This window comes from Cavia porcellus, unplaced genomic scaffold (genome assembly GCF_034190915.1).
Source record: "Cavia porcellus strain 051 isolate PalLab524CR breed Dunkin Hartley unplaced genomic scaffold, mCavPor4.1 scaffold_25, whole genome shotgun sequence".
Taxonomy (NCBI): Eukaryota; Metazoa; Chordata; class Mammalia; order Rodentia; family Caviidae; genus Cavia; species Cavia porcellus.
The window spans coordinates 5,888,573-5,916,491 of record NW_026947508.1 but is presented as its reverse complement, the minus strand read 5'-3'; the positions used below and the strand labels follow the sequence as shown (position 1 = coordinate 5,916,491).

At 46.1% G+C, this 27,919-nt stretch overlaps 1 protein-coding gene across 2 annotated transcripts in view; it reads right to left on the bottom strand.

Annotated features, from left to right (window-relative positions):
* Positions 1-27,919, bottom strand: part of Ube4b (ubiquitination factor E4B) — a 101,981-nt gene that overhangs the window by 27,458 nt on the left and 46,604 nt on the right. The window contains exons 4-17 of one of the 2 annotated variants that reach the window (XM_013153923.3): positions 27,252-27,339; positions 25,650-25,794; positions 23,856-24,084; positions 23,101-23,475; positions 22,097-22,240; positions 16,616-16,760; positions 15,747-15,847; positions 13,960-14,074; positions 9,632-9,715; positions 5,562-5,618; positions 4,938-5,054; positions 4,746-4,844; positions 3,774-3,887; positions 2,368-2,566 (exon numbers count right to left, since the gene is read on the bottom strand). In XM_013153923.3, the coding sequence (XP_013009377.1) occupies positions 2,368-2,566; positions 3,774-3,887; positions 4,746-4,844; positions 4,938-5,054; positions 5,562-5,618; positions 9,632-9,715; positions 13,960-14,074; positions 15,747-15,847; positions 16,616-16,760; positions 22,097-22,240; positions 23,101-23,475; positions 23,856-24,084; positions 25,650-25,794; positions 27,252-27,339 (2,012 nt within the window). The remainder of the gene's footprint in view (positions 1-2,367; positions 2,567-3,773; positions 3,888-4,745; positions 4,845-4,937; positions 5,055-5,561; positions 5,619-9,631; positions 9,716-13,959; positions 14,075-15,746; positions 15,848-16,615; positions 16,761-22,096; positions 22,241-23,100; positions 23,476-23,855; positions 24,085-25,649; positions 25,795-27,251; positions 27,340-27,919) is intronic. The other variant, XM_005004372.4, reaches the window with a different exon arrangement.

Genomic DNA, 27,919 nt, shown 5'->3' with positions numbered 1-27,919 from the left:
AGAAATAAGTCTCGAGCTCTGCATTCACATCGCTTCCCTTAGCTATTTAACACCAGGCGATGGAATTCAAACCAGAGCATTGCAAAACGATGAACTGAGCTCGTGCCGGGAGCAGCTGAATCCCCGTGAGCTTCGTCTGTGACCAGTCTCCGTCCCTCCTAGTTAAATATTTAGGTAGATGTCCATCAGCAATCTTTTACTATGTGTGTCCTGATACATTTTATAAAACTATTCCCATTTTCAATACACAATTGTTAACTCTCAAAATGGAATTATACTAATAAGCTATTGAATCCACAGCCATTTCCCTGAGCATTTGTTTATTACTTTTTTTTTTTTTTTTTTTTTTTTTTTGGTCTTTTTCATTTTTATCGGTACCAGGGATCGAACTCCCGACCGTACACTTGCAAGGCAGGTGCTTAAGCCACTGAGCTAAATCCCCAGCCCCCCGTGAAATTTTTTTTTTCGTTTTTATCGGTACCGGGGATCGAACTCACGACTGCCTGCTTGCAAGGCAGGCACTTATGCTGCTGAGCTAAACCCCCAGCCTCATGTTTTTAATTTCTATTATAAATGACAGCCTAAGGCTGGGTGTGGAGGTGCAGGCCTACAGTCCCTGGAGGGTGAGGCAGGAGGGTCACTATGAGTTGGAGTTGAGCCTGGGCTATATACTGAGTTCAAGACCAGCCAGAACTACATAGCAGGACCCTATCTCCAAAACCAAAAACAGACACATGAATGGGAGAAGCTATACACAAAAATTACTCCCTGTTCCCCTAGTTTTGGAAATATACTCTGAAAAGTAAAATTATGGAGAATAATAGTATAACATGTTTTATTTTATTTCTAATTGGCACAAAGTATTATCTGGAAGGTGTGATGGATCTATTTACTATAAGCACACACGGACAAAGACTGAATCAGGGAAACTGGCAGTTCATCACCTCGAGATGCGCTTGGTCTCCCTGGGAGCACTCATGCGTCCTCTCCACTGGCAATGCTGAAGCACACATTAGTGGCTGACCAGAGTCACTCTGACTGGCTAGAGAACATGGAAATTACTTCTCTTGTCCATCCAGGCTGTGGTGTGTGCCTGAGGGACCATGAGCAGGGGACTGCTGGAGCGCATGAGTGCCCAGCCAGCCTGGGGGAACACGGTGACTCCTGGGCACAGCGGCTCACGCCCATAACCCCTGCATTCAGGAGGCTGGGGCAGGGGCAGCGCTGTTGAGTTCGAGGCCAGCCTAGGCTACACAGAAAGACCTTGTCTCAAAAACCAGACAAAACAGAAACCATCCAGCGGCACTCTTGTGCCCATTTAAGCAACCCCCTGAAGTTTAGGAGAACTTCAGTAAATTTTGTTGTAAGACTCCAAATCCACTTAAGATAGGTCAAATAAAGTGATTCCATACCGGCGGCTTCTTCACAAACTTTGTCACCACTGCCCTATGCTGCCATCTTGATTTCTACTCATTCACAAATGTGTAATGATAGCTTGAATTTCTTCAATCTGCACAATTCCTGGAGTAAGACGCCATTGTACCCAAGTATATTTTATTTCCTGTGACTTACAGAGGGTTGGTTACGTTTTTCCATGCCAAAGAAAGCTGCCTGCTGTGAGAATTCTGTGTGGCGCTTGCGCATTTGTGCAGTTCTAAGCACGGAACAGTGCGCCCTCGTCGGTCACGCAACACCTATTTCTGCTTATTTTACATGTTCATTTTTCTCTTACTCTATAAAAGCTATTAAGACATGTACATTTCTCTAATGGTTTCTTTCCCTAAAGAACTACTTTCTGTCTTTGCCAGATCCTGCTGTCTCCAGTTGGGCCCAATCCTCCATTTGATTTTCCCTTTCTCTCTTTTTCTAAAATATATCATGAACCCCCGGACTCTTTCAGAAGTCCTCAGCCTGCAGATGTGACTCCAGGATTACAGTAACAGTTACTGAAACGCCTGCCGGAGGCTGGTGCCCCGCTCCCTGGCCGCACTGTGCTGAGCAGGTCCCGCCAGCTGGGAGGCCACCGCAGCTGGGTGTGAGTGACTTCATGTACTTAAGAGATGGACGCCAGGGGGATCTGTCTGCACTTAAGTCAGGTTTAGGTCCTGAGAAGAACAGTGAGCAGCTGCACCTCCCACAGGTCTTATTTTCCAGCCCTCTGTTCATCAGCATCTGTGAACAGCTCACAAGCAGCAATGTCACCGGAGCACACGTGAAACCCGTCCTCTGCGTGGACGTGCCCGTGTGCCCATTTGTTTATTTCATCGGGTGGTTTTTATTGTGTGTCTCCGACTTGGAATGCCGCCCTGGGGAGTGCCTGTGGTGCTCTGCGGCCACTCAAGGCCCAGCGGTGACCGTGTTACTCACAGAGCTCAGCCAGCCACTCGTTCACATCCTCCATGGTCGCGTTCACGCGCGTCTCGTCATTGGAGAGGGTGACCCGACATCGAGGGTGGAATATATACGTGGGGTCCACTGTCTCTAACTTGATCTTTGTGCTCAACTGCTGCAATACCCAGAGGAAATTCAGCATAAATCCATCTGTGGATACCAATCGGTCATCTGTCTGTGAAGTATAAAAAATTCAAAAAGATTTGAGCAGAAAGTTTCACATAACTTACTAAGAAGGCAAAGAGACATTCAAACATGGCCACACCCTCGTCAGGAGCAGAGTCAGGCTTCAGCACTGTCTCCTAGCAGCAGGTGCTAGCAGTGGGTGTTTGTCCCTGAAAAGGCAGTCACGCATTCACTCGGTGAACTTTTGGAGGGAGCCTGAGGGCCGGTACTAAGTGATGCACCTTTTACAGTGGAGGGAATGCAGGCTCAAAGAACAAGCCTCCAGATTAAAAGCAGAAACCAACAAGTGTTGCTTCCTTTCTCTACTTTATTTCCCTGTAAAAACATGAGAACTAGAGCTGGGCACACAGCCTAGTAGGAGAGTGTTTGCCCAGGATGTGCAAGGCCCTGCGTTTGACTCCCAGCACCACAAAAAATAAACAAACCTCCAGGCAACTAACCCTATGTTACCATGTGACACAGCGTCAGCACAGCTCTGCACCCATGGCCTAACAGTGACAGTCAGAATGACAGCGCCCAGTACTAACCCAACAGGTGTGCCTACAGCAAAGCCACAGATTAGGTGTACTATTATTGCCATTTAGCAGACAGGGAAACTGAGGCACACCCCTGTAACTGTCTACGCTTCTACTTACAGTAAATGGTGGAAACACAACCAGAGTCATCATGTCTATGTACTTCCATATATATTATTCTATTGCTTCTAAGTGTCATATAGTTATTAATAATCTAGGAAGGATGTCCTTTTTCATTTAAGACAGGGACTCATGTGGTTTAGGCTGGCCTTGACCTCCCAGTGGAGTCCAGGCTGACCTCAATCTTGTGGTGACCCTCCTACCTCAGCCTTCTGCACTGTGAAGGTTTGTGCCGTGGCTTACACACAGACTTCGATGTTGGGCTTACACCAAAACTGGTTCGTTTCCACCTGGGAACCTTGCACACATTTAGAAGGCTCTTAGCCTTGCAGGGCTGGTTTTTATCAAACAGGGCTCTGATCAAATGTCACCTCAGAGAGACTGTCCTGCTCCAAGATAAAAAACCGCCCCACACCTCCCTTCCAGCCCTGTACAGCTGCTGGCAAGTCCTCCCTCTGCTTAATTTTCCTTGTGTCTACTCACTGACCCTGAGCACCTCGGCTCAGCACCCCGGAGCAGCGCCTGGAGAACAGTGACAAACACCAGCTCCGGGAGCCCTACCTGCATCTGTGCCTTCTTCATGTTGGCGTTGACGACAGCTGCCATGTAGCCGAGGGCGGCCTCCCGGGTCTCCCCATTTAACAAAATACTATGCAGAATCTTGAAGAGCTCTTGCTGCAGTTTTAAAAGGAAGAGAACGATTAACCTCATTTTGAACACCATTCCTTTTGTCCCCCTTTCCTTCCAGAACACTGGCCTGCTCTCTGTGCCCGCCCCACTTCCAGCCTTCCAGAGGGGCCAGCTGCAGGGGACGGAGGACCCGAGTGCACGCTTGGTGTGGAGAGATCAGCACATCACGCGCGTGCAGTCGGGGTTTACATGAACGCCTTTCACTCCTTCCCTTCCATGGCAAAAATTCCCTTCCTCACCCAAGCCTGCATTCTCTGCTTCTATGTTCAGAACTGAAGACATGTGAGTCTCCCCTCGGGATGAGTGGCTAGTGAGGGCTGTGTGCAGATTCACAGCTCACCACCTGCACATTCAACTGGCCACGCCAGGCACAGAGAGAGCGGAACCCTAAGGGGTTCTGTATGGGAGAACAGAATGGGAGGCACGCTGTGAGCTGTGGTTATTACTCAAGACCTGGCAAGCTGGGCCACGGCCTAGTGGTATAGAGCTAGCCTGGACATCTCCAGCACCACAAAATTTTAAAAAGACATCTGTTCCTTACATATATAGCAATTCCTCCTTTAAAGTTCAAAAGAATTGAATTTTATTTGATTGATTGACTGGGTATTTTTTTTTAGATGGTTGGCGTTCAGATTATGGCGTTCAGGTTGGCTTTGATCTCATGGCAATTCTCCTGCCTCAGCCTCCTGAGTGCTGGGATTATAAATGTTTGTTACCATGCTGGACTTCCAACTGACTTTCATAGCATTGGCGAACCAGGCAGCCTCCATGCATAGAAAGAAAGGGGCTCCCTAGCTACAGCTCCCCTCCCATTCCTGCTCACAGCTCCTCCTCGACACCCACCCGGCCCAGCTCCAGGTAGTGCTGCAGGGACTGGCTGACCACACGCGTGTTCTCCAGGGTAATGGCAGGCCCCGAGAAGTACTTTTCAACCACTTTAATCTGGAAAGAGAAGGGATACCGTCAACACACGACGCACAGCCAGGAAGGAAGTCTGAACAGACAGTAGCGAGGGTACGAGGCCACTGTACTTACGTCATCTTCGGCAAAGACCGAGAAGCTAAAGAAGGCTCCCAAGTAAGACAACCTCTGCAGCTCACGCCCGGAGCCGGGGCTTAAGGGCTTCGGCAGCCACAAGGGCAGAGAGGCGACCTGTGAGGACACGGGAGGGGCGGTCAAGCCGAGCGGGAAGGTGAGCAGTGGGGGAATGGACTGAGCCCAGAGGCACCTGCTCAGCACTGGGGCTGTCCTGTCACCCCAAAACACAGGCACAACTCTGTTAGGATCCCTGGTGACATCTTCTCACTCCATACAGAGGAAAACCCTCCAACTCCTACAATTTCACAAGGTACTCTTTGGTGCAGGTGGCATGAACCATTCTTACCCTGCCCAAAGAACCCAAGTATAAACTAGGATTTGTTATTCTAATTGTACAATCCTGATCCCCCCTCAAACAACAACAACAAAAAAAAAGTCAGAAGAAAGCAAACCACTTTGCTGTGGAAAACACTGTGCATCACAGCAGTTAGATAGCTGAAAGCTCCCAGGTTATAACACCTACAGGTCTGTCCTAATTTCCTCCCTGGAGGTCTTTTAGCTGATGTGACTCAGAGAACGGCTCTCACTGACGATGTGCACCTGGGTGAGGCAGGCACTTACCAAATTGCACACGGGGTGCGTCTTCCCAAACTTGGTTTCACAGAGTTCACCTAACGCCTAGGAATAAGATCAGAAAGCATCACATACGCATCACGTCTCCAACTGCCACAAAGGACTGCTTTAACTGCTGCTACAAATACCTATGCATTGTTTCAATGATGGTAACAGCTTTGTGATTTTTCCTACTTAATAAAACACAAACACATGTGCAATTGTAAAATTCAAACTTTAGGCTGGCGATTTAGCTTAGCATCACAAGCGCCTGTCTGGCAAGCATGAGGTTGATCCCTGGTACAAAGGAAAAAAAAAAAAAAAAACAAAAAAACCTCAAACTTTACCATCAGAAATAACCCCCACTGCTATTCTGATTAAGAACTTTCCAAGGACACTTCTGTGCACATATACAGGCTTAAAGGCAGACACTGATACGAAAGGCAAGTCTTCTCTTTACATCTTTCACATCAAGATTTAGTTCACAAACTTTCCACGGTTAGTCTTAGCAGTGCTACCCATGCCTGCACTGAATGCTTAATAAGCGGTCACATTGAGAACATGCACGAAGTACGACTCTCCTTCAGCACGCCACTCATTCCCACCTTAGAGGGCTATGGCAAACAGTTTGTGGAGATAATCTCATGTTGCCAAGATGATCCAACAAAACCATGATGACTATAAAGTGAACTGTCTCTGTGATGTGGTGCAGCTACTACTGAAGTTCCTAAGCACCCAGGGAAACTTTTGGGTCAGTGCATTTAGGCACTGAAGCTGCTCTGGGAGCCGGGGACACTCAGGGAGCCGTGGACAAGTCCAAGTCCTCATGGGCTTTGTTGCACACGAGGGTCACAGGGGAAGCCTCAGAAATCCCAATCCCACTGGCATGGTGGCACATGCCTGTAACTCAAGCATTTGGAACACTGAGGCAGGAGGATCCCTGTGAGAGCAGGGCCACCTTGGGCTACACAGTAAGTTTAAGGCCAATGTAGGAGATTCGCTTAAAAAAAAAAAAAAAAATCCCAACCCCATGCTGCATCCTCTCCTATTCAGTCACAGAGCCTAAGGCTAAAGTTGGACCTCAGGAGTGTGAAAGGTCCCAGCATGGGACACGGTAGGGTCCGACAACCTAGACAACCAGCCCAGCTACTTCTGAACTCATCTCCTGCTCTCCTCCTCTTCCTGCCTCTCTCCTTGGGCTTCTGTGCCCACACTCCATTATTACACAAGAATCAATAAAAGCCCCAACTAAAATTGCTGGCTGCTACAATGCAGGCTTTGTCTCTTACCATGGACGCTCTGTTGACATCTGACACTGAAAGTGCCCTGTTGACACACGGCTAATTCAAGCCATAACTTAAAAGCCAACAATTCCAGAAGAAATATTTACCTAACACAGCGATGATTAGCAGCATCTAAAATATTTCCTGGCTGAACATTCTGCAATCCGATTAATGCTGCTTCCTGTTCTGCATGCAGAACAGTAAGGATTCACATGCTTTTACCAGGAACCTGAATAACATGCACAAGGCAAAGAACCCTGGCATAAATCCACCCAAAACTCTTTCTAAGAAGAAGTCCTGCTTCATCTTCCAATTTCCCAACTGTAACATTACCTTTTAGCCTGTTAGTGTTATGGTAGTTTTCAGTTATTTTTTTGTACCAGGAATTGAACTCAGAACCTTGGGCTTGCCAGGCAGGCACTTAGGCCACTGAATCATCCCCAACCCAGTAGTATGGTTTTTTAAAACACAGAAATGTCTGCTGGTATGGTGGTGCATAGGTAACATCTTAGCAGTTGGGAGGTTGATGCAGACCTGCCCAAAGGCTGAAGCCAGACTTGGTTACTTAGTGAGTTCAAGGCCAACATGAACTACATACAAAACCCTGCCTCAAAAAACAAAAAACAAGGCTAGGCGTGGTGGCGCATGCCTATAATCCCTGCACTTGGGAGGCTAAGGCAACAGGATCACTTTGAGTTTAAGTCTAGCTTGGACTACAAAGCAAATTCAGGGCCAGCCTGAACTGCACAGTGAAACCATGTCTTAAGACCACCCCCCCAAAAAAAAGCCCCCTTGGCATCTACCTCGGTGTCAGCTTTTGTCACGGTGTAATTATCTTACTGCTGTGCAGTGATTTCCTTTTGTAGTAGATGCTGAGGACCTGATCTTATGAAATCCCGTGTCTCAGCACCAGACACAAGATAGATTTTAGGGTGGCATTGAGTTCACGGTGTGATGCAAACCAGTCAGAAGAATAAGTGCAAGCAACACATATAGTAAAATAAAACCAATTCAACCATGGCCTCAGTTTATCAGGTTGTATCACTGGTCATTCAAGAGCTGCACAGTAAAACAACACTGAGATTCTGGCTCCCTTCAGAATGGCCACCATCAAGAAATGAACCAGAGGCCAGGAAGTTAGCTCAGCAGCATAAGCCCCTGTCTTGCAAGCTCAAGGTCATTCATTCAATCTTGGGTACCAAAAAAAACCAAGCAAACAAACAAAAACAAGATATCAACCAATAGCAAATGCTGGAGGTGCTGTGGGGAAAAAGGAACCTTCTCCATTGCTGATGGGCGTGTAAATTGGTACAACCACTATGGAAGTCAGCGTGAAGGTTCCTCAAAACACTAAAACTAAGGTTCCATTTGACCCAGCTGTTTCCCTTCTAGGTATCTTCCGAAAAGAGTGAAAAGCATCGTACCACAGAGAGATACATGTACACCCACATTTATAGTAATTCATGACAGCTAACTCTTGGACAGCAAGACATGACAGCCCATCAACAGATGAATGGATATAGAAAATGTGGTTTTGATATGCAACAGAGTACTGCTTTACATAAAGAGCAGTAAACTGGAGTCATTTATAGGAAAATCAGTAAGTAAAGTAAATCAGACACATGAGCTTAAATATCACGTTGTTTCTCTTGTGTGAAAAATCCAAAGCGCAAGTGAAGAGCATGAGAGAGGACAGACACTGCAAAGTAGGAGAATGCGTTTAAATGGGAAAGGGAGCCAGGAAGGCAGGAGATGGGAGGGCAAGAATGGAAAAGAAAACAAAGATAATGGAAGGAAAACAATGAAGGCTTGTGCAAGGGGAAGGGAAAAAGGATCACAGGGAGGAGAGGAGGATGGGTATAAAAAACAATGAAGATGTATTAAGCAGGTACAGATTTCCTATGGTGAATGTGATAGGTAATTTACAACAAATACGTACGGATAAATAAAACAAGCTTACCATGTTGTATATAAACATCAAGTAAACCAAATTTATGTTCCAACAGTTTTTTTTTTTTTTTTTTTTTTGCACCAGGGATCGAACTCACAACCTCACACTTGCAGGCTGGCGCTCATGCTGCAGAGCTAAATCCCCGGCCCTGTTCTGACAGTTTTTCCCTTCTAGAATTAAAAATACTCAGTAATACTTCCAAATGCTTTTACCCGCAGTTTAAAGAAGCAAACTCAGCACAGAGAAGAGCCTCCTCAGTTACTGTCGCGGGTGCTCCCCAAGAGCCCAGCCGAAGGTTCCCATCCACGCTGGCCTGCAGCACGGAAGGCGCGGCTGCGCACACTGCTGCCCAAGGAAAGGCAGCAGAGGAGGCACACGGAGATGGAGAGTTACTCCCAGACCCGCTCTGCACACTTAATCCATAAACCGTACTGCTTTTCTTAGCATACTGCCTTGTTGTGTTACTGATTTTCTTTTAATGAAATTTTATCCCAATTATAGCACCCCATTGTTTGGAAAATTGGCAGGGCAAAGGACGTTTGAACAGTATAGCACTGATGCCTAGGCCCAGGAAGCGGGGCAGGTACCAGGCTGGGTTTTATTTTGTTTGGTTTTGTTTTTTCTGAAGCAGGGTCTTGCTGCCTAATTCAGGCTGGGCTTGCACTCAAGGCAATCCTCCTGTCTCCACCCTGAGTGGTGGAATTACAGGCCAGCGCCACCACATCTGGCTGCCCCCATGCTTTTTCTTGGAAAATAAGGTTGATCTGAGACCTGAAAGAAAACTGTAAGTGGAAACAATTTGAAAGAAAAACAGCTATTGACTATAATAAAGAAAAAGGTTTTACCATGAGGGGGTACTTAAAGTAGTCACTATCCAGGGAGCATTCTTTGGCAGCAAGAGCCAGGCCTTGCAAAATGGGGATAAAGATCTGTAAGACAAAAATCAAAATGACACACATAAGCTTATGGAAAATGTGGCATGAGTCGCAGGTCAAACAAGTTACCGAGCTAAGTATCCAGGCAGCGCCACTCCTCCCGCAAGGCAGAAATCTGTCTCGGCGTCACCCAACCTTGAGGTGATGGGTGACGCACTAAGGACTCTGAGGAGCCTAACGCTATGACAGAACCCAGAGAGGTGGGGCCACTGAGGGCCTCTGCAAGACTGGCCAGGCCACGCAACCACGTTCTGCTCATCTCAGCGGCTGTGTCCCCTGCCAGCAGCGTCTGTTACCGGCAAAGCAACTGGGCTCAAAGGTTCCAGTACTTTCGCAGCTCTGACAGTATCTTTTTTTAAAAAGTCCTTGTTTATTTTGAGGAAAACAAGAAAAACAGATGAATCATGGATGCTATTAATCACCTCAAGAGCAAAGAGAGCTGATAATGGTCAACTGAAAAAGAAAGCTTGTGCAAGAACCCTTACCTACATCCAGAATGTAACTGATACAGAAACCTGGTGCCACCCTTGCGGCTGAGCACATCCAAATGTACTCTGAGATCACTGTTACTCCCGGTGAACACGACGCTCAGCCGCCCTTTGAGCTTCATACTGCACTTGCTGCGCACATGACAGGCACTGGTTTGGATTCAAGGCTACTCGCATGAACTAGAAAATGCTAAGGACAGCAGCTGACAAGCTGACCACCAACAGGCTGGAAAACTCCCTCTTACTAATTTATCCTCATCTCCCAAGAACCTTCATCATTTAAAGTCCTGTAGGACCAACAACCAGCCTTACATTCCGAGTGTCTGTGGAGTGCCTTGAGATATCTGCACCACCCTAGAGGGTATCCATTAATTTTTGCAACTCAAAACAACCAGGGAATAATGTGCTTTCGTAAATGAGTTAAAAATGAACAGGTAACTCAGGCATGGGTATGTGCAGCACCAGAATTTTTAGTCACAAAGAAAAGCAAAGCAGAAGGTTCCAGAACCTCAAAAATAAATTTCACAAATGGCACTCTAGATAAATCTTTTTACTTTTTAGGAATGATATAAATAAAGTATCTGCATTGTTACTAGTAGAATTATCCTCTGGTGCTGCGACCCACGCGGCTCTTGAGGTTCCTGGGTTAAAGGACCGTGAGAGGATGAGAAAATAAAGAAGAGCAAAGGCTGGGTCAGCTGGGGCCCTACTCTCCTGAGGGAGGAGGGCACTGCTTAGTCACTATGGCACCTGTGTTTACATACGTCATATACTCCTAAAGAAGGATGTCGATTTCAGCTCCACTTCCTAGGGACTGGTCTGCCTGGCAGGCCTGGCCCTTGCCTTCTTGCTGCTGGAACAACTTGTTTACATAGCTGGCTTTGGTGTCTCTGCTTTCTGGGCTGGTCTTGCATTAGCCCCACACATGTGATCAATCTCCAGCTTCAACGGCTCCCTACACTTTTGTCCAACTCATTTATAAATTTTTTTTTTTTTTTTGTCTTTTTCCTTTTTATTGGTACCGGGGATCGAACTCACGACTCCCTGCTTGCAAGGCAGGCGCTTCTGCCGCTGAGCTAAATCCCCAGCCCCGTCCAACTCATTTATAATAGACAAAATATGACTAAGCATAATATTTTCAAATACACAACTATTATGCAATTTACATGACCTACTTTTTTTTGGTGGTTCCAGGGATAGAACTCACGACCTTGCACTTGCCAAGCAGGCGCTTATGCCTGACTGAGCTAAATTCCCAGCCCCATGACCTACATATTTTAAATGATCCTCACTTTCAAACAGATGCCTCCCAAAACTGATTTTAAAAAAGTGCTGTAACTCTTTACCTCGCATCCTAAATTCTCTTCATTTTTAGCACAATCCTGAGACAGAAAGTTGATAGGTTGTTTTTCAGTTCAGCACCTACATCTCACTGTTTCTAACACAAAACTGATGGTAACAAAAAAGAAGGGTTATGACTGAAGGGCTGAGCCACGTTAGCAGACAGCTATAATCCCAGTTATTCTGGAGGCAGAGGCCAAAAGGGTTGTAAGCTGAAGATCAACAGGGCCAGCTTAGCAAGATCCTATCTCTTAATTAAAAAAAAAATATGCCAGGTGTCATGGTGTACCCCTGTAATCCCAGTACTAAGGGGAGTGAGGCAGGAGATCATCACAAGTTCAACACCAGACTGGGGTACACAGCGAGTTCAAGGACAATTTGAACTATACAGGAAGAAAAAAACAGGAGCCTAGTGTGCTGGCACATGCCTGTAATTCCAACACTTAGGAGGCTGAGGCAGGAGGAGGACTATGCTGAGTTCAAGGCCAACGTGGACTACATGGTGAGACCTTGTCTCAAGAAAACAAAACACGGGGCTGGTCTCAAGAAAACAAAACACGGGGCTGGATATTTAGCTCAGTGGCATAAGCGCCTGCCTTGCAAGCAGGCAGCCGTGAGTTTGATCCCTGGTACCGATAAAAAAGGAAAAAGACCAAAAAAAAAAAAAAAAAAAAAAAAAAAAAAACCACAAAGAATTTCATGATTAAAAATAATTGAAAAAATGGTAATATTTAAGTTTTATGGTGATTGTACAATACTGTTGATTAGACTAAATTTCAATGAATCATATACTTTTATTTTGTTGAGACAGCGCTTTGCTGCGTAGCTAGGTTGGCCTCAAACTCACAGTGATCCTCTCCTCTCGCCTCAGCCTCCTGAATGCTAGGATTATACATAGGCTTGTGCTACCATGCCTGGCTCAGTGAACCGCACACCTTAAGACAGGCATACTAGGCCCTTTCTGCTGATCCGGTGAACACTGCGGTGGGTCCACCAGGGCCAGTGCTCAGGGTGGGCGAGTATTCTGGTTAAGGCCCACTCCACCTATGAGTATGCTCTACTCACACCTCCCAGAGTGGTTCTGCACTCTCCTCGGGGCGCACTCCTCCTTGTGAAGAAGAAAAGCTCACTGTGATATTCCTGGCAGCCAGCAAGGCTAACTTTGAAGATAAGCAGTTAACAAATTCCAGACACTAATGTCTGTGCTCGAGTCCGGGATTATTCTTTTACAAAAACTTTCTTGAATACTGCGAAAAATGAAACCCTGAAAATTCAAAGGTCTTAAAACTGTTTGACACAGAACGCAGCCAAAGGTATCATCCCGACTCCAGCAAATGGCCTCTGCGGCTCTTCAGTCACAAAAAAGGAAATGATGAGACAGCAAATTTTACCCAAATTTTATAAAAACCCTTTCAAAACTGGAAACTGGCCTGGGGATTTAGCTCAGCGGCATAAGCGCCTGCCTTGCAAGCAGGCAGTCATGAGTTTGATCCCTGGTACCGATAAAAAGGAAAAAGACAAAAAAAAAAAAAAAAAAAAACCTCTAAAAACAAAACTGGAAACTGGTGTGCGAACACTGCTGGGGTGAAACACTGGTTTTCCCACAAAGGGAATCAGACAGAGATTACCTCGCAGGAAAGTCCCAGTGTGAGCCCGCTGTATGAGCAGAATCTCGATCTATCCACATTTCCGTCTGACTGTGTGAAGGGAGGGGCCGGAAGAGGGTACGGACTGAAAGGCAGAGTTGAATAACAGGACCTAAGAGGGCTTTCCTGGAATGGTGGTTAGAACACAGGGACCCTATGTGACACGCAGACTCATCTGGTCATGATCTCATCTGGGCATTAATGGATCACTGCCACAAATTCAAGAGAAATGATTAAGCACTACTCGTGGTAAATACACGTGCACCCCGCCTTATATGCTCTCTTGCTATTCTTGTATCAAAAGCTCCTTCAAACTGGGTGTGTGGTTTTTATACATTGTCTTCTTCTCAAAGCACTTAGCATAGCGCCAGACATGGTGGCACATGTCTGTAATTCTAGTACTTGGGAGGCTGAGGCAGGAGGACTGCTGTTAATTTGAGGCCAGCCTGAGTTACACAGGAAGTTCAAGGACAGCCTGCACTGCATACATATATAAATAGACACACACACACACACATAGTCTGAAAAGACAAAACCAAAGCAAAACAGACCAAAACACCCAGCACAGACCCTGTTTAAAGACTCAATGCTTGACCGACACTGGACACAGACACACACACTGCACAGCTCTGCTGTTGGTCCAGTTTCCTCCAGAAAAGAGTTCCAGGCAGCACTTCTTGCTAAGCAACTGCACGTGCAGATCTGAGCAGACAGAAGCTCTCCACAGAGGCCTTGCACCCAAGCAGCAGTATCACAGGCATACCTGCTTAAAGACGTCCTCGTCCTGGTGAGTTGTCCTCACAAGCTCCTGCATGAAGCCGTAGGGGAGATTCCTGCACAGCATGTATGGCACAAGGAAGGACGGCTGCTGCATGGACCTGCGGAGCCAGAGAGCCAGGATCGATACAGAGTCACCGCCGTGCACCACACAAAGGCCCGTGACTCGGCACGGTGACCCTGAGTGCCCAGGCACAAGACAAACCTGAAATCTCCAAAGATATTGCATGACAGTTTTAGGCAAAGGATAATCTTTCTTACCATTTGGTAAGCATTTCTTGGGCTTTTAAAAGAGATACTACAGTCAATTTCAAAGATTCTCTCTCTATATAGTCTTTTACAAATGAATCATTAAACTGAGCATGGTGGTACACGCCTGTAATTCCAGCACTTGGGAGGCTGGGGCAAGAGGACTGCAAACTCTAGTCCAGCCTGGGAAATTTAGAGACCTTATTTCAAAGTTTAAAAATTAACGGGTCTGGGGCTACAGCTCAACACAGTGGCTCTGGGTTCAGTGGAGTATCACAAAGAAAAAATACAATGAATGAATAAATAAAAGCCATTATATAATAAAGCATACAGCCGGGTGTGGCAGTGCTCATCGGTAATCCCAGCACTCAGAAGGCTGAGGCAAGAGGATTGTTGTGAACTCCAGACCAGCTAGGCTACAATGTAAGCTCAAGGTCAGCCTGAACTGCATAGCAAAATCTTCAAAGAAAAAAAAAATGCGTAAAATGTTCCTTTTACTTTTCTGGCTTTTGTTTTGTTTAAGATAGGCTCTTATTACATAGCCTAGGCTGGCCTCGAACTCACCTCTTGCCTCAGCCTCCTGAGTGCTGGTTTTACAAAGCCACTATACTTAGCTCTTTTATTTGTTTATGCCTCATCCAAAATGGGGGGAAGAACCCCCCCCCCCATTTTAGGTGGCCTTTATGGTACAGAAAATAAGGCCATCAAGAAAAAATAAGAGGGGCTGGGGATTTAGTTCAGCAACGTAAGCACCTGCCTTGCAAGCAGGCAGTCGTGAGTTCGATCCCCAGTACCAATAAAAAGGAAAAAGACAAAAAAAAAAAAAAAAAAGAAAGTGTAACTCTGTTGTTTCTCCTTTAGATATTTTTGCATAAAAGAAATTAAATATATGATCTTTCACTAGAGTTGTAATATTTATGGACCTTTCAGAAATAAACAATGTAGCACTTAAAGCAATTCTCAATTATTCCTTCCACCTCTATTCTTCACTCTTTGATCTTTTATTTTTCTGCTTTTGGTTTCTTCAGACAGGCTCTTGCTATGTAGCCCAGGCTACACTTCAACTCACTGCGTAGTCCAGGCTGGCCTCCAATTTACAGGCAACCTCCTGCCTCAGCCTCCAAAGTGCTGGGATTACAAGCACGGACACCTCCACTCTTTATTACTAAGTAACAGAGACTGGGTAATACACGAAAGTGAGGGCCTATTCGCTTTATCAAATCCTTCCATCAATTTCAAACTGGCCTTAGGCTAAATTATTAATTTTCTGCATACAATCTACTTCAAAAAGTACACAGATGTCATCAGACAGAACTAATTTCTTTTTAAAATATGTTTTGCACTCCTTTGGAAGATGAGGAAGAATTCAATGTTGCTTCCTTGGTGTTTTAGAGGAGGGAAGGATCTTGGATCACTGATCAAGCCCTTTAACCTTCCAGGAGAAGAAGGAGTGTGCAGCAGAACCAGGGGACAGCCCGATGGCCCGGGGACCTCCAGCACCTTCAGCCAGGCCATGCTTCTTACCTCGGCTGCGTCAGCGAGCCCTGCAGCACCAGCGCGGTGTGGGATATGCACTGCGAGCGGATGTTGCTCAGGAGCTGGCTGACTGCTGGCTGGCTGCACATCTGCAAAACAAAGTTGGCATCAGGATGGGGGGCGAAGAAACTGGTGCTCCTAGAGCTGAGAAGGCTCAAAAGAGAGTGACAGCTGGAAAACGGCACGTTCCGCTCTTTAGCAGGGCGAGCAAACCACATCCACAGTCAAAAAGAAGAGAGCGAGGAGCTGGGTACATGCTGTCTGCTTTCGCTAAGGTCAAGTATGACGATGCCCCAGGAGGCCCAGGACAGATGCGAAGGAGACAAGTGACCCCACAGACTCATTTCCAATGAAAGCTAGAAGTAGACCATGAAATAAGAGCAAAAAGAAAATAAGGGAGCCTGCTCCAGACAGCAGAAAGGTACAGCTCCTTCAGGAACTGGGAGCATCTATGAGCCAGTGGGCGAGGCGCGTCTGCTCACACTGAACACAGGAAGAGAACTGCACGCAGGAGAGGGCTCTGCGGGACTCAGTGACCATTACAACGACTGAAGTTTGTGGTGCCTCAGCGGAGCACCAACAATCTGTGGACGCTCCAGAACACAGGCTGCTAATGTTACCGATTTCACTGGCAATGGTCAGGGCTAAGTTGGCAGCAGCACTGGAGTAACAGGGTAGACCAGAGAGCGGGCTTGTAGCGGGCCAGCCATGCTCTGTGCTTCCTCCCCTCAAGAGAATGTGCTCTTCCGGGAGTGGGGTCTCTGCTGTGTGTGTGTGGCACACACACACGCTTCCTTGGGTCTTTCCGGGCTGAGTAAATGAACAATCAGCAAACAAATAACAACTCTGTGTGTTACCTTTGGTGCTTTTTTTTCTTCTATTCCAACTCGGTCAAAACACTCAATGAGGTAGTTCAGCATGTCTGTCTCCTTGCAGGTTTCAATGGTGAAATGGTCGCTGTAGGAATCCCAGTTAGACGCTCCACCACCAGAGGCTCCCAAACTTTGGAGAAGAGAAAAATAAAGGTGGTGATGCTCACCCCTTTCCCAGAAGTTGGGTTTCTGCAGCAGAAAGCATGTTAGAATCCCTGCACAAGGGACAAAGCACAAACACTCATGCAGCCCCTTGTCAGGGCAACAGCTTGCTTCTCTGTTCCCAGCCCAGTGACCACAACTGTGGGTGAACATTTTATAGACCTAAGGTGGGGGCCTTATCTTACTGGGGGTGGCAACTTACAAAAACAGAAGGCCCAAGTATTATTCGTGAAAGCTAAGCAATTGAGGAGACATCCCAGGTACTCAAAAAGTTCCTCTGCCAGACAGAGAGGAAAACCAGACTGTGTGACGGCCACAGTCCAATCCCTTAGGACAGAAGTCCCAAGGGACCTGAGGGATCTCTCCTGCCCTCATAGATTCTAGCACAGATCCACAAGAACATCAAATAGCATTTGGCAAGAGGACCAGGGCTCAGGGAAAGTGCCTGGTTAAAAACAACACAAGAACATATTTGCTAGTACCAAAAAAAATTCCAAACCTTCCAGCATAGAGGGAAATTAGCACTAAATGTAATATAAGCAAAAATCGGGCACTAGGGCGCGGCAGCCCTTGCTACCGGGGTCCAGTGCCTCCTACAGCGGATGAAAGTGAAGCAACGTGACACTGCTTCATCAGGGTCAGTGTGGGCCAAGAGAAGGAGCATCACTACTTGCAGGAACTGATCTCTCAGACAGAAGCCAAATGCAATCATAAAAAGTTTGGTTTGCAGAAATTAAAGTTACAGCCAATCACGGGTCATGTAGCGAATAGGGCATTTTGCTCATAGACTGATCTGATGTGGATAAAATACACAAAGAGATTAATGGAGGTGCAGGGGAAAGTGAGGGATTGCAAAGTGAGAAGCTAGTGCCTAATGCAGTAAAAGGACTACCCAGAGAAAAGGATAAAGGACAGGAAAAATATTAGAAGCGTGAGAGGTACATCCCTACCTCAGCCAAAGGTAGACAACTAAAGGCCAGAAACTAAAAGGACCAAGAGGATTTCAGGAAGCAACAACATATGATAGAGCAAGACAAACATAAGTGACTAATTTTTAAATATATACAAATAGCTGACCTTCAAATTTGGGTCAAATATGCATAGCTGATGTTAGAATGAACCCATGATGTTAAAATATTTCAGTGAAGGATGTGAAGACAATGCCACATTTTGTTTTTGTTGTTGTTTTAAAATAGCTGCTCCCTTGGCTGGGTGTGGTGGCACACACCTGTGTACCCAGCTCTTGGGAAACAGAGGACTGCCTCAAATCAAGATCTTCCTGGGCTTCACGTGAGTTCAAGGTCAGACGGGGCTCCACAGCAACCTTCCTATGGAGCCCAGGCTGGCCCTGCACTTGCGGGAGTCCTCCTGCCTCAGCCTTCCAAGGGCTGGGATTATCATAGGTGTGCACCACTGTGCCCGGTTCATCAATACCACCTTCAGGTCCAAAGCTCTCAGTTCAGAATTCATCAGGTCTGAACTGCTATTAACGACATCGAGGCCTGGGAGAAGGAAAAGGAGACCAGGCTTGGGAGCAGTCAAGTCCCCGTCCACTGAGCTGGTGACTCATTAAACCATCTCGCCAGAGCCATGGCGAAGATGGGCAGGTCTGCACGGGAGCCCTAAAAAGCAGACAGATTCGTTCTCATGCCTTTACAGCAGTTTTTATGTTGGCACATTTTATTCATTAATGGCAGGATTCAGTATCTGCGATTATCAGCCCGACAACAAAAAGATAAGCAGAGAAACAACACAGAGGAAAACTTCATGGAAGCACAGAACATGAAACCCCGTCACCAAACAGGGGAAGCGAGGAGACTCCTGGAAAGCAGAAAGAGAAGGCAGGCTCTCTTCACCGCGGCTCCGAGCTTTGAGCTATCAGTGCTGCCTCCCACCTCCTGGTGCCGTCTGATGGCAGGCTGCGAGAGCTCCCTTATCCAGGGAGAACTCTGCTGTCGGGCGTTACGGGGCAGGAGTCGAGCTGCTTTTCCTTGGAGCATGTGTTACGGGTGCAAATGGAAACAGACCACTCCCATGTCTAAATAAAAAAATTTAAACTATGTGTTTTGTTGAGAGTAAGCCCCATGTTTCCTGCATTTCTGAAACAGGAGGCTTCTTACATAGCCTTGCTGTGCATAAATAAGAAACTCACAGAGAGAGAAACTGGGGAAACAACACCTTTCACAATAACATTAAAAAACCTCAAACACCTAGGAATCAATCTAATGAAGAATGTAAAAAAACCTCTACATTGAAAACAACAGTACTTTAAAAAAGGAGACTGAAGAGGATACCAGAAAAATGGAGATACACCATAGTGAAAATGGCCATACTTCCAAAACTGTTATACAGATTCAATGCAATTCTCAATCAAAATTCCAATAGCATATCTCACAGAATTAGAGCAAACAATCCTAAAATTCATTTGGAACCAGAAGAGACCTAGAATAGCAAATGGAAATCTGGGCAGCAAAGGCAAGGCAAGGGGCATCACAATTCCTGACTTGAAGTTATACTACAAAGCTATTATGATAAAAACAGCGTGGTACTGGCAAAAACAAAACAAAACAACAACAACAATCAGACTCAAACATCAATGGAACAGATTACAAGATGCAGAAACAATTCCAGACAACTAAGCCATCTTGTTTTTGACAAAGGTGCCAAACACATTTACTGAAAGATAGCCTCTTTAATAAATGGTGCAGGGAAAAACTTCCTCGGCACATGACAAAGGTTAAAATCGGACTCAAATCTTTCACCATACAATGAACTAAATTCAAAATAGATCAAATATCTAAATAGTAAAAACAAACATTAAAAAAAATTAAGTCTGCGGGAATATACAATAGGTAGAACACTTGACACTGGTGTAGGCAAAGACTATGAATAAAATCCCCATCACACAGGAACTATCACCAGAATCAACAGCTGGGATTTCATCTTATTAAAAAGTTTATTTTAAACAGCAAGAGAAACTACCAACAGAGTGAAGAAACAACACACAATGTGGAAAAAAATTTTTGCCAGCTGTTCTGCAGGCAAAGGCTTACTATTAAGAATATACAAAGAACTCAAAAAAAATCAGACTTTCTGAATTTAAAGACCCAATCCAAAAATGGGCATTTCGGATGAATACACCCTTCTTAGATGAAGAAATATGAACAGCAAATAAATACATGAAAAAATGTTCAACATCACTGGTCACTCCAGAAATACAAATTAAAACAACACTGAGATTACACCTGACCCCGAAAAGAATGGCTGTTATCAAGAAATCAACCAATAACAAATGCTTGGAGGGGCTGTGGGGAAAAAGAACCCTTCTCCACTGTTGGTGGGAACACAGACTGATACAACCACTGTGGAAACCAGTATGGAGAGTCCTCAAAAAACTAGAATTGGAGGTACCATTCAACCTGCTATTCCCCCTCTGGGTGTCTTCCCAGTAGAATTAAAAACATTGTATCACAGCAATAGATGTGCACTCCCGTTTATAGGAGCATAATTTGTAAAAGCTAGATCTTGGAAACAACCCAAATGCCAATCAACCAAGGACTGGATAAAAAAGGGTGTGATCCTTTTATATAATGGGAGTATTACCTCAGCCATAAAGAACGATAAACTGGAGACTCACAGGTAAATGAACGCAACTGAGGACTATCTATACTCCCAAGTGAAATAAACCAGACACATCTATGTAAACACTGCATTGTCTCCCTAGTGTAAGAAGCTGAAAGAGTAAATAAGACTGAAAATGTACAATAGATATTGTAAAATGGTGCAAAAGGAAAGAGAAATCGGGATGGGGAATGGAGAAAAGGAAGAACTGTATAGATGGTTATGATAGTTATACTACTAATGTCTCTTACTTCATTGAAATGAAAGGCTTGTGCTAATACTGTTTGGACAATTGAATCCGACTACCTTGCATTCTTAGTAACTAAAAGATAAGGGGGCTGGGGATTTAGCTCAGTGGAAAAAGCACCTGCTTGGTAAGTGCAAGGTCCTGAGTTCGATCCCCAGTTCCAAGAAAAAAAAAAAAAAGATAACAATACGCAATGCATTAACCATTGTTACCCTCTTACTGTCTTGCTTTCAAATTATTTTTCTTTAAAAAAAAAAAAAAAAAAAACTGGATACAATGGTCAGAACAAGACAAATAGTCCAGGGAGAGGATTTCTCCCACAGAGAACTCACAACACAGATAAGTGAGCACTTTGCCCATGTATGGAAAGCAATTCCCAAGAAAGCTGCCTGCTGTGTAACTTCGATCATGCAAAAGGATTTACAGACTTGAAAAGGACACTCCACCTTTGAGAATTTACACGGCAAATGATGACAGACTGTTCAGCCAAATTCAAATATCGACCTTACTAAACTGATATCCAACCTCGTGCCAACACCTCTCTCTGGGCTCTCTGACGGCTCTTCTGCTACTGTGAATTTAATGAAGAAAGTGGCCCTAACTGCTGCGCCAGGCCCAATTTATAGCCTGCGGTTATTTTTGAATACTGCTAGGCACAAATACCAATTCTGTCCAAAGGAAACTTGGATTTAACAGCAAAATTGTAAGACAGTTAGGAAGAAGGTCAGAGAGAAAGGGCTGTATTTTCCTGTTCAAAGTCACCTAGGAACCCAAATGACACTGTTTGCTGTGTTTGCAGGAGGGAACATTTAGCAGCACTCCAGGTCCTTTAACCAAGCAGTAAGGACATGGGGGAATAAACATGTGTACCTCCCACCCCAAGCCGCAGGCCCTGTCCTTTCCTAAATTCCAGAAATCCATGCAGCTGGACTGAAGGAAACAAGCCTCTCAGGGTACATTCTGCTCACGATCTATTGGTCACAAGAATATTGTTTGTCTGTTTTGAGACAGGGTCTGGTTGTGCAATTGAGGCTAGCCTGGAACTCATTATGTGGCCCAAACTAGCTTTGAACTTGTGGAGACCCTCCTGCCTCAGCTTCCTAAGTGCTGGGAATACAGGCATGCACTACCGTGCCAGGAAAGAACATTACTGTAATAGAGAAAGCACAGTCCCTCGTTTTAGACCTAACAGTAGGTGAGCCTGATGAATGGCTGTGAATCTGTTTTCAGGCTTCTCACAAATGCTTCCAAGTAAGTTTTTCCAGAACTGACTGGATGACACCTATGAGAACTGTCCCATGTTCTGGGTCCACCCACCATCCCACCTGAGCTGACACTGTCCTGTTTGGGTAGAAAAGCACACCCCAAGGTGGGCTCCCAGATGTTAGTTCCTACGCACCAACACACATGCAGGTAAGAGTCCATTCCTCAGATACCTGGACCCAAACTGGACAAAAGGAAAATCATCACCACCACCACCACCTTCATCATCACCATGACCATCATCCTCTTCGTCTTCTTCATCACTACTGTCCCCAGAAAGCGGGAGGAAGAGGAAGGAGAAGGGAGTGTCGTACATACTACCGCACAGAAACAAAAAACGGGTATCAGGGGACAAAGATCAAACAAGAGCGGGGAGAAGTTTTAGCATTTACTGTCTTTTTTAAAATATCATAACAAAAAAATTTTTTAATCATATACTGAAAGTTGGGTCTACTGCCATGCAGAAAAATAATGCACCACGATTACAGCAACACATAGGTCCATTTAAGAGAAGGCCCGGATTCATGCAATTGGAATACCACTGTTTTCTAACTGCCTACAAATGCATGTAATCAAAAAATCACAGCACTGGGCCGGGATACAGCTCAGTGGCACAGCACCTGCCAGGCAAGTGCAAGGTCCTAAGTTCAAGTCCCAGCATAAAAAACAACAACAAAAATCAAAGCGCTGAGGCAAGAACAGATCCGGCTGTACACACCAGGAGAGGACGAGAGGCCCCAGACTTGTCCCCAGCTCCTACATGTTGGCCCTCATGGGCACAGTGCAAGCCATCAGAGTGATTCTCCGAGCCCCGACTCCCAAATTCAACGCTGACCACATTTTACAAAACTCATGATTGACAAGGGGTGACACACACAGTAGGTTGCTAACACCAAGGTTTGTTCTTTCTGTTTTGGTACAGCAAGGAAGAAGAGCCCAGGGAAGGAGAGAAGAAAGGGATGCATCGAGAGTGACCCCAGCCTTCCGGTATGGTCAGCGCCTGGCAGCAGGGACTCGGGGAACACACCAACCACTCTAGTTAGCCACACAGGTTAATGACCCAAGACACCTGAGTGCAGCTGAGGTCAGTGGCACACACCAGGTCTTGTGAAGCGTGTTAATTGTGCTTTCCCTGCACTGCAAACACATACTTGCAGTTCACCTGCAGGATAAATACCTAGGAGATATCCGCAGGGAGGAGGGACGTCTGCTGGCAACACTGGGCGAGACGGGTGGGACAGCTGGGCCCAGGCTTGGAGGCCTCGGTCTGGAGGTGCCCGCTGGGGGGCTCCCCGAAAGGGCAGGGAGGGCGGGAGAGCCAGAGGGGATGGGCAGCGGGACAGTGCAAGGTGGAGGCGCCCCTGGGTGTGTGACTGTGTAGGGCCGGTAGCGTGGGGACAGGGACAGTGATGAGGGCTGGCTTCCTGCTGCAGATCCAGAAGCTGCTGTGTGAAGGCTGAGGGATACACGGGAAGGGGACGTGAAGGATGGACTTGCCCCCGGCCCCGAGCCACAGGGACCAGCAGCAGGGGCTGGGCTAGTGTCATAGAGGCTGCAGCAGGTGGGAAATGGAAGAAAGAAGAGAAAAATCAAAGAAAGACTTGAGAGAACTGAAATGGACACCTGCAGGCTTTCCGGTTCCTCAGAGTTCAGGTATACAAATCAGATAAGCATTTAAATAATCTTACTCTAATTGCAACAGCGATCTTGAGGTGATGCCAGGTTCCCTTTGCAAGAATAATGCAGTGTGTGCCGTTGTTTGTTTCTAACGCTAACCTACCCACAGCCCCGACCATGAAGCCGAAACACCATCGAAAGGAGACAACACAGGCCCCTCCGAAGACTACCCGCCATGCCGGGGACACAGGGCAGCCCAGAATAAGGGCCTCCTGCTCCTCCCAGTGTCTTACAAGGGCTGAAGACCTCACTGACCTAGACAGAGAGCTGGCACCGAAGGAGCCCAAGCTGCAGAACATGGGGCTGGTTCCAGGATTGGAGCTGGGATTCAGCAAGAGATTTCGGTCCGGCGACCGAGCAGCTGCTGCGATAGGCTGGGACGTAGCAGTGAGGCTGGCAAATGGGTTTTCATCTCTGGTCTGAGTAGACATCATGAGCACTTCCATCAAGATCTGGCCAATCAAGTCCTTAAAATCAGAGAACACTGTCGGGAAGGCAGAGCAAAGAACAGATTACACATGGTGCTTCTGGGACTCAGTCCTCGAATAAGCCTGCAGGGACCCAAGCAGCTCACTGGGGTGTCCTTGCCTGGGTTCTGGAACAGCAAAAGCACCCGCGTGGAAAAGCTGATGAAACCCAGATATGAACTGGTATTTGGTCTCAGCACTTTCCCAGTGTTAGCAAACATAGCAGGGTTATAAGAACATTAGCTTTCGGGGAAACCAGCACAAGGGTACACAGGGCCTCCGTGGACTGTCTTCCCACCTTTTCTGTGGATCTAAAGCTACTCAAAAAGTTGAAAATGGGGCTGGGGATTTAGCTCAGCGGCATAAGCGCCTGCCTTGCAAGCAGGCAGTCGTGAGTTCGATCCCTGGTACCGATAAAAAGGAAAAAGACCAAAAAAAAGAAACTGGAGTGTGGTCAATGAGAGTTAATATATACTGTAGATATCTAACCATAAAAAGAAGTTCCTCCTGACTACAGAGGTCAGTTATCAAACTGCAAACACTACTGGGTTAATATGTCTCAGCCAGTATATCTTTTATATGTAGTAAAACTACCAAGTCCAAGGTTCAAAAGATTTCATGAAGGGCCTGATGTTTAAGCCCATCTGGCTTTCTGGAGCTGATCTACAGGTCAGCTTCCTTATTATTCTTCATAGCTTCAAGCAGATTTATTGTTGGTCATTAGACATATTCGAAATATCACTCAACAAAAGTCTTGTTCATTATAAATTTTACATGATTTCATTATTAAAAATTATTATCTGCATGTGTGAGACAGGTTTGAGTACCTTAAGATTTATAGGAATAGCAAATAAGCCAAGCATAGTGTACACCTGTAATCCCAAAACTCAGGAAACTGAGGCAGGAAGATCACCACAAGTTCAAGGTCAGCCTGGACTATGTAGAGATTTCAAGGCCAGTTGTCTCAAAAAGAAAAAAAAAAATCCTTAGTAGCAAATGTTAAAGGAGTTCGCTGTATTCTAGTGATAGGTGCATAGCACTCCAGCACATCCCTACCTGACCTAAAGAAAAGCCACGCAACCCTAGATGGCTGTAACTTGCTACAAGTTTTATTATGTTGTCGTATGTGTGGCTCCGCATAGCTAACCTCTTATAAACACTTTGCCGTGGAAATACGGCAGAGTGTCGGTATCTCCCATCTTCTAAGCATCTGAATCAAACAGAATTCTGCCACTGCCTGAACGCAGCCTGGCAGGGTGGGAAAGCAAGTCTCGATCACACATGGCACCCCTCTTGGGGTCCTTGGGGACCACAGAAACCCTCCTTCTACGAGGAGCTCCTCCCTCCCACAGCATCCTCCACTGCAAGGGAAAAGCTTCAATTGCTGAGATGATGGGACCCATGAGCTGAGATATGGACAGGAGTCATGAAATCGGAGACTAATTCACATCACCGCAGGCAGTGTTCTCACTGTTGCAATCAAAAGCAAACCTCAAGGCAAGACGGAAATCGTGACACAGACAAGCACAAGCGCTCGGTTCCCAGGAGTGCCCTGAAGGACAGCGCTGAGCCAAATGCCTACCTTCTTTTGGGTTCTGCTTGAACTGTGCAGAGAGAGAAGAAAGGAAGATGACGTCTCGGTCCCGGTCCTTCCAGGAGACGCGGAAGATCTTACAGACCAGCTGCAAGGCCTGCTCTTCAGACACTTCAGGGCCCGAGGCAGGCTCCTGCAGGAAGAGGACCCACGTCAGTCGCCACTGGAAGGAGGTGGCAGGACAGCTTCACTCAGACTGAACTCAGACATCAGGAAGGATATTTTTTAAATGCATAAGACCATTCACCCACTGACCCAGACAGAAGGGAGCCTGTTACTACGACCTCAAGGTCTCCTGAGCTTATAGAGGAGCAGAAAAGAACAAGAAGACTGTCAGGAATCAGAGGGAGCACTGCGAAGCAGGATGCACACAGAGCCTGTCTCCTTCCCTGCAGGGGTCCCCACCCCTCGCCAGTCCGTGGCCTACTGGGAAGGGGAAGCACGGCAGAGGCTAAGGGCCGGCAGGGAGGAGTTTCCTCCACACTTAGCAATTCCCGCCTGAGTTCCGGCCCCTGTCAGAGCAGGGCACCAGATCTCACAGGGCCTCCCCCCAAGTGTGAACTGCACATGTGCAAGATCTGGGCTCCCTGCTCCTTTAAACCATGCCTGGAACATCAGCCTTCTGGGCTGGAGACCTGCTCCAAAGGACCATGCTCACCCTTCATGTCTACTCTTTTCCCCGTAACTTCATGTTTCTCCTCACGTTCCATTCCAGGGCAAATATCACATAAGCCTCTTTAAAAAGGGGGGCGGGGCTCATTGCTTTGAGCACCAATACATCCTATATCTCCCTCTAACAAATCTTTCTCATGCCTCGTCAAAAAACAAAAACAAAAACAGAAACAAAAAGCCCCACTCTGTAGCCACTGAAGGAGCACACAAACTAAAGCAGCGCACTATCAGAGGGCTACAGTCGAAGTGTCGCTAGGAGTGCTCCTGAACCGGGATGGGGTTTAGCTCAGCGGTGTAAGTGCCTGCTTGGCAAACGCAGTCGTCAGTTCGATCCCCAGTACCAAAAAAAAAAAAAAAAAAAAAAATTAAAAGGGGATTTAGCTGAATGGCAGAAGCGCTTGCTTGGCGAGAACAAGGTCCTGAGTTCGGTCCCTGATACCAAAAAAAACAGGAAAAAAATCTCAAGGTAGAAGAAGTACTCCCGAACTGTACTCAACAGCAAGTGATGTGGCCACCAAAAGAACCAAAATGAGCCCAAAAGCCCTGGATTTAGAGAACTATGCTCAGGAGATAAGAAAGACCTCATCATTTGGAAATCTTTTTACTTGCTACTGGATTTTACATATCCTGGTTTTAACTTCTCCAACATTTCCCTCAGAAAGCATCCAAAAATGGGATGATCTACTGACTTTAGTGAAAAGCCTACAGAAAGCTTAGTTCCTGTTACAAACTAAATTTACTGATAAGACCACAGACCTGAACCAAAGGAAACTGAGGAATTTCGCCAGGTTAAAGGACTGAGTTACGCAGCTGCTGCTGCTTCAGAAGAAAAATCTACTGACGTGAATGTGCTGGTGAGGAGCCCCTCCAGCCCCCCACAGACCAGACAGCACCCCGCAAAGCTACCACCCTACTCACCTTGTCGCCAAGGCTCCTCTTCTCTCGTCGGTCATTCTCATCAACCTCCATGTTTTCAATTCCTGAATCCACATCCACCTGGGACATGCTGTAAGGAGGAAACAGCGTGCTTTGGCCTTGTATGAGACCCATGTCACAGCTATACAGAGCTTTAAGGATTGGCTGAAACCAGTCACAAAAGCAAAATGACAAATATTCGTTCTTTTGTTCGTATTAATTTTAAGAGCTCCTCGTGTGTTGGGATACCAAGAGCCTCTCTCACATATATTACAAATATTCCCCCCAGGGTGTCATTTTCTCGGGCTTACCTTCAAACAAAAAGTCAGGAGAGCAACTTCACTGGATGTATTATTTTAAAATAACACCAAAAATAACCAGAGAATGAGAACAAAGCTGGTTAAGCAAGTATTTTCCTCCCAGTCAGGTCTGGTGGCACATCACCTATAACCCCAGTACTCAGGAGGCTGAGGCAAGAGGATTGCCATGAGCTAGGCTACACAGGGAGTTCAGGGCCAGTCTCAATTACACAGTGGGACCATTTCTCCAAAAAAAAAAAAAAAGAAAGAAAGAAAGAAAGAAAGAAAGGATTCCCACATTAAATAAGTGACTGTCCAGCACCGTTTACTGAAAAGCCCACCCTTTTGTACAAAAAAAAGAGAAGAAAGCAA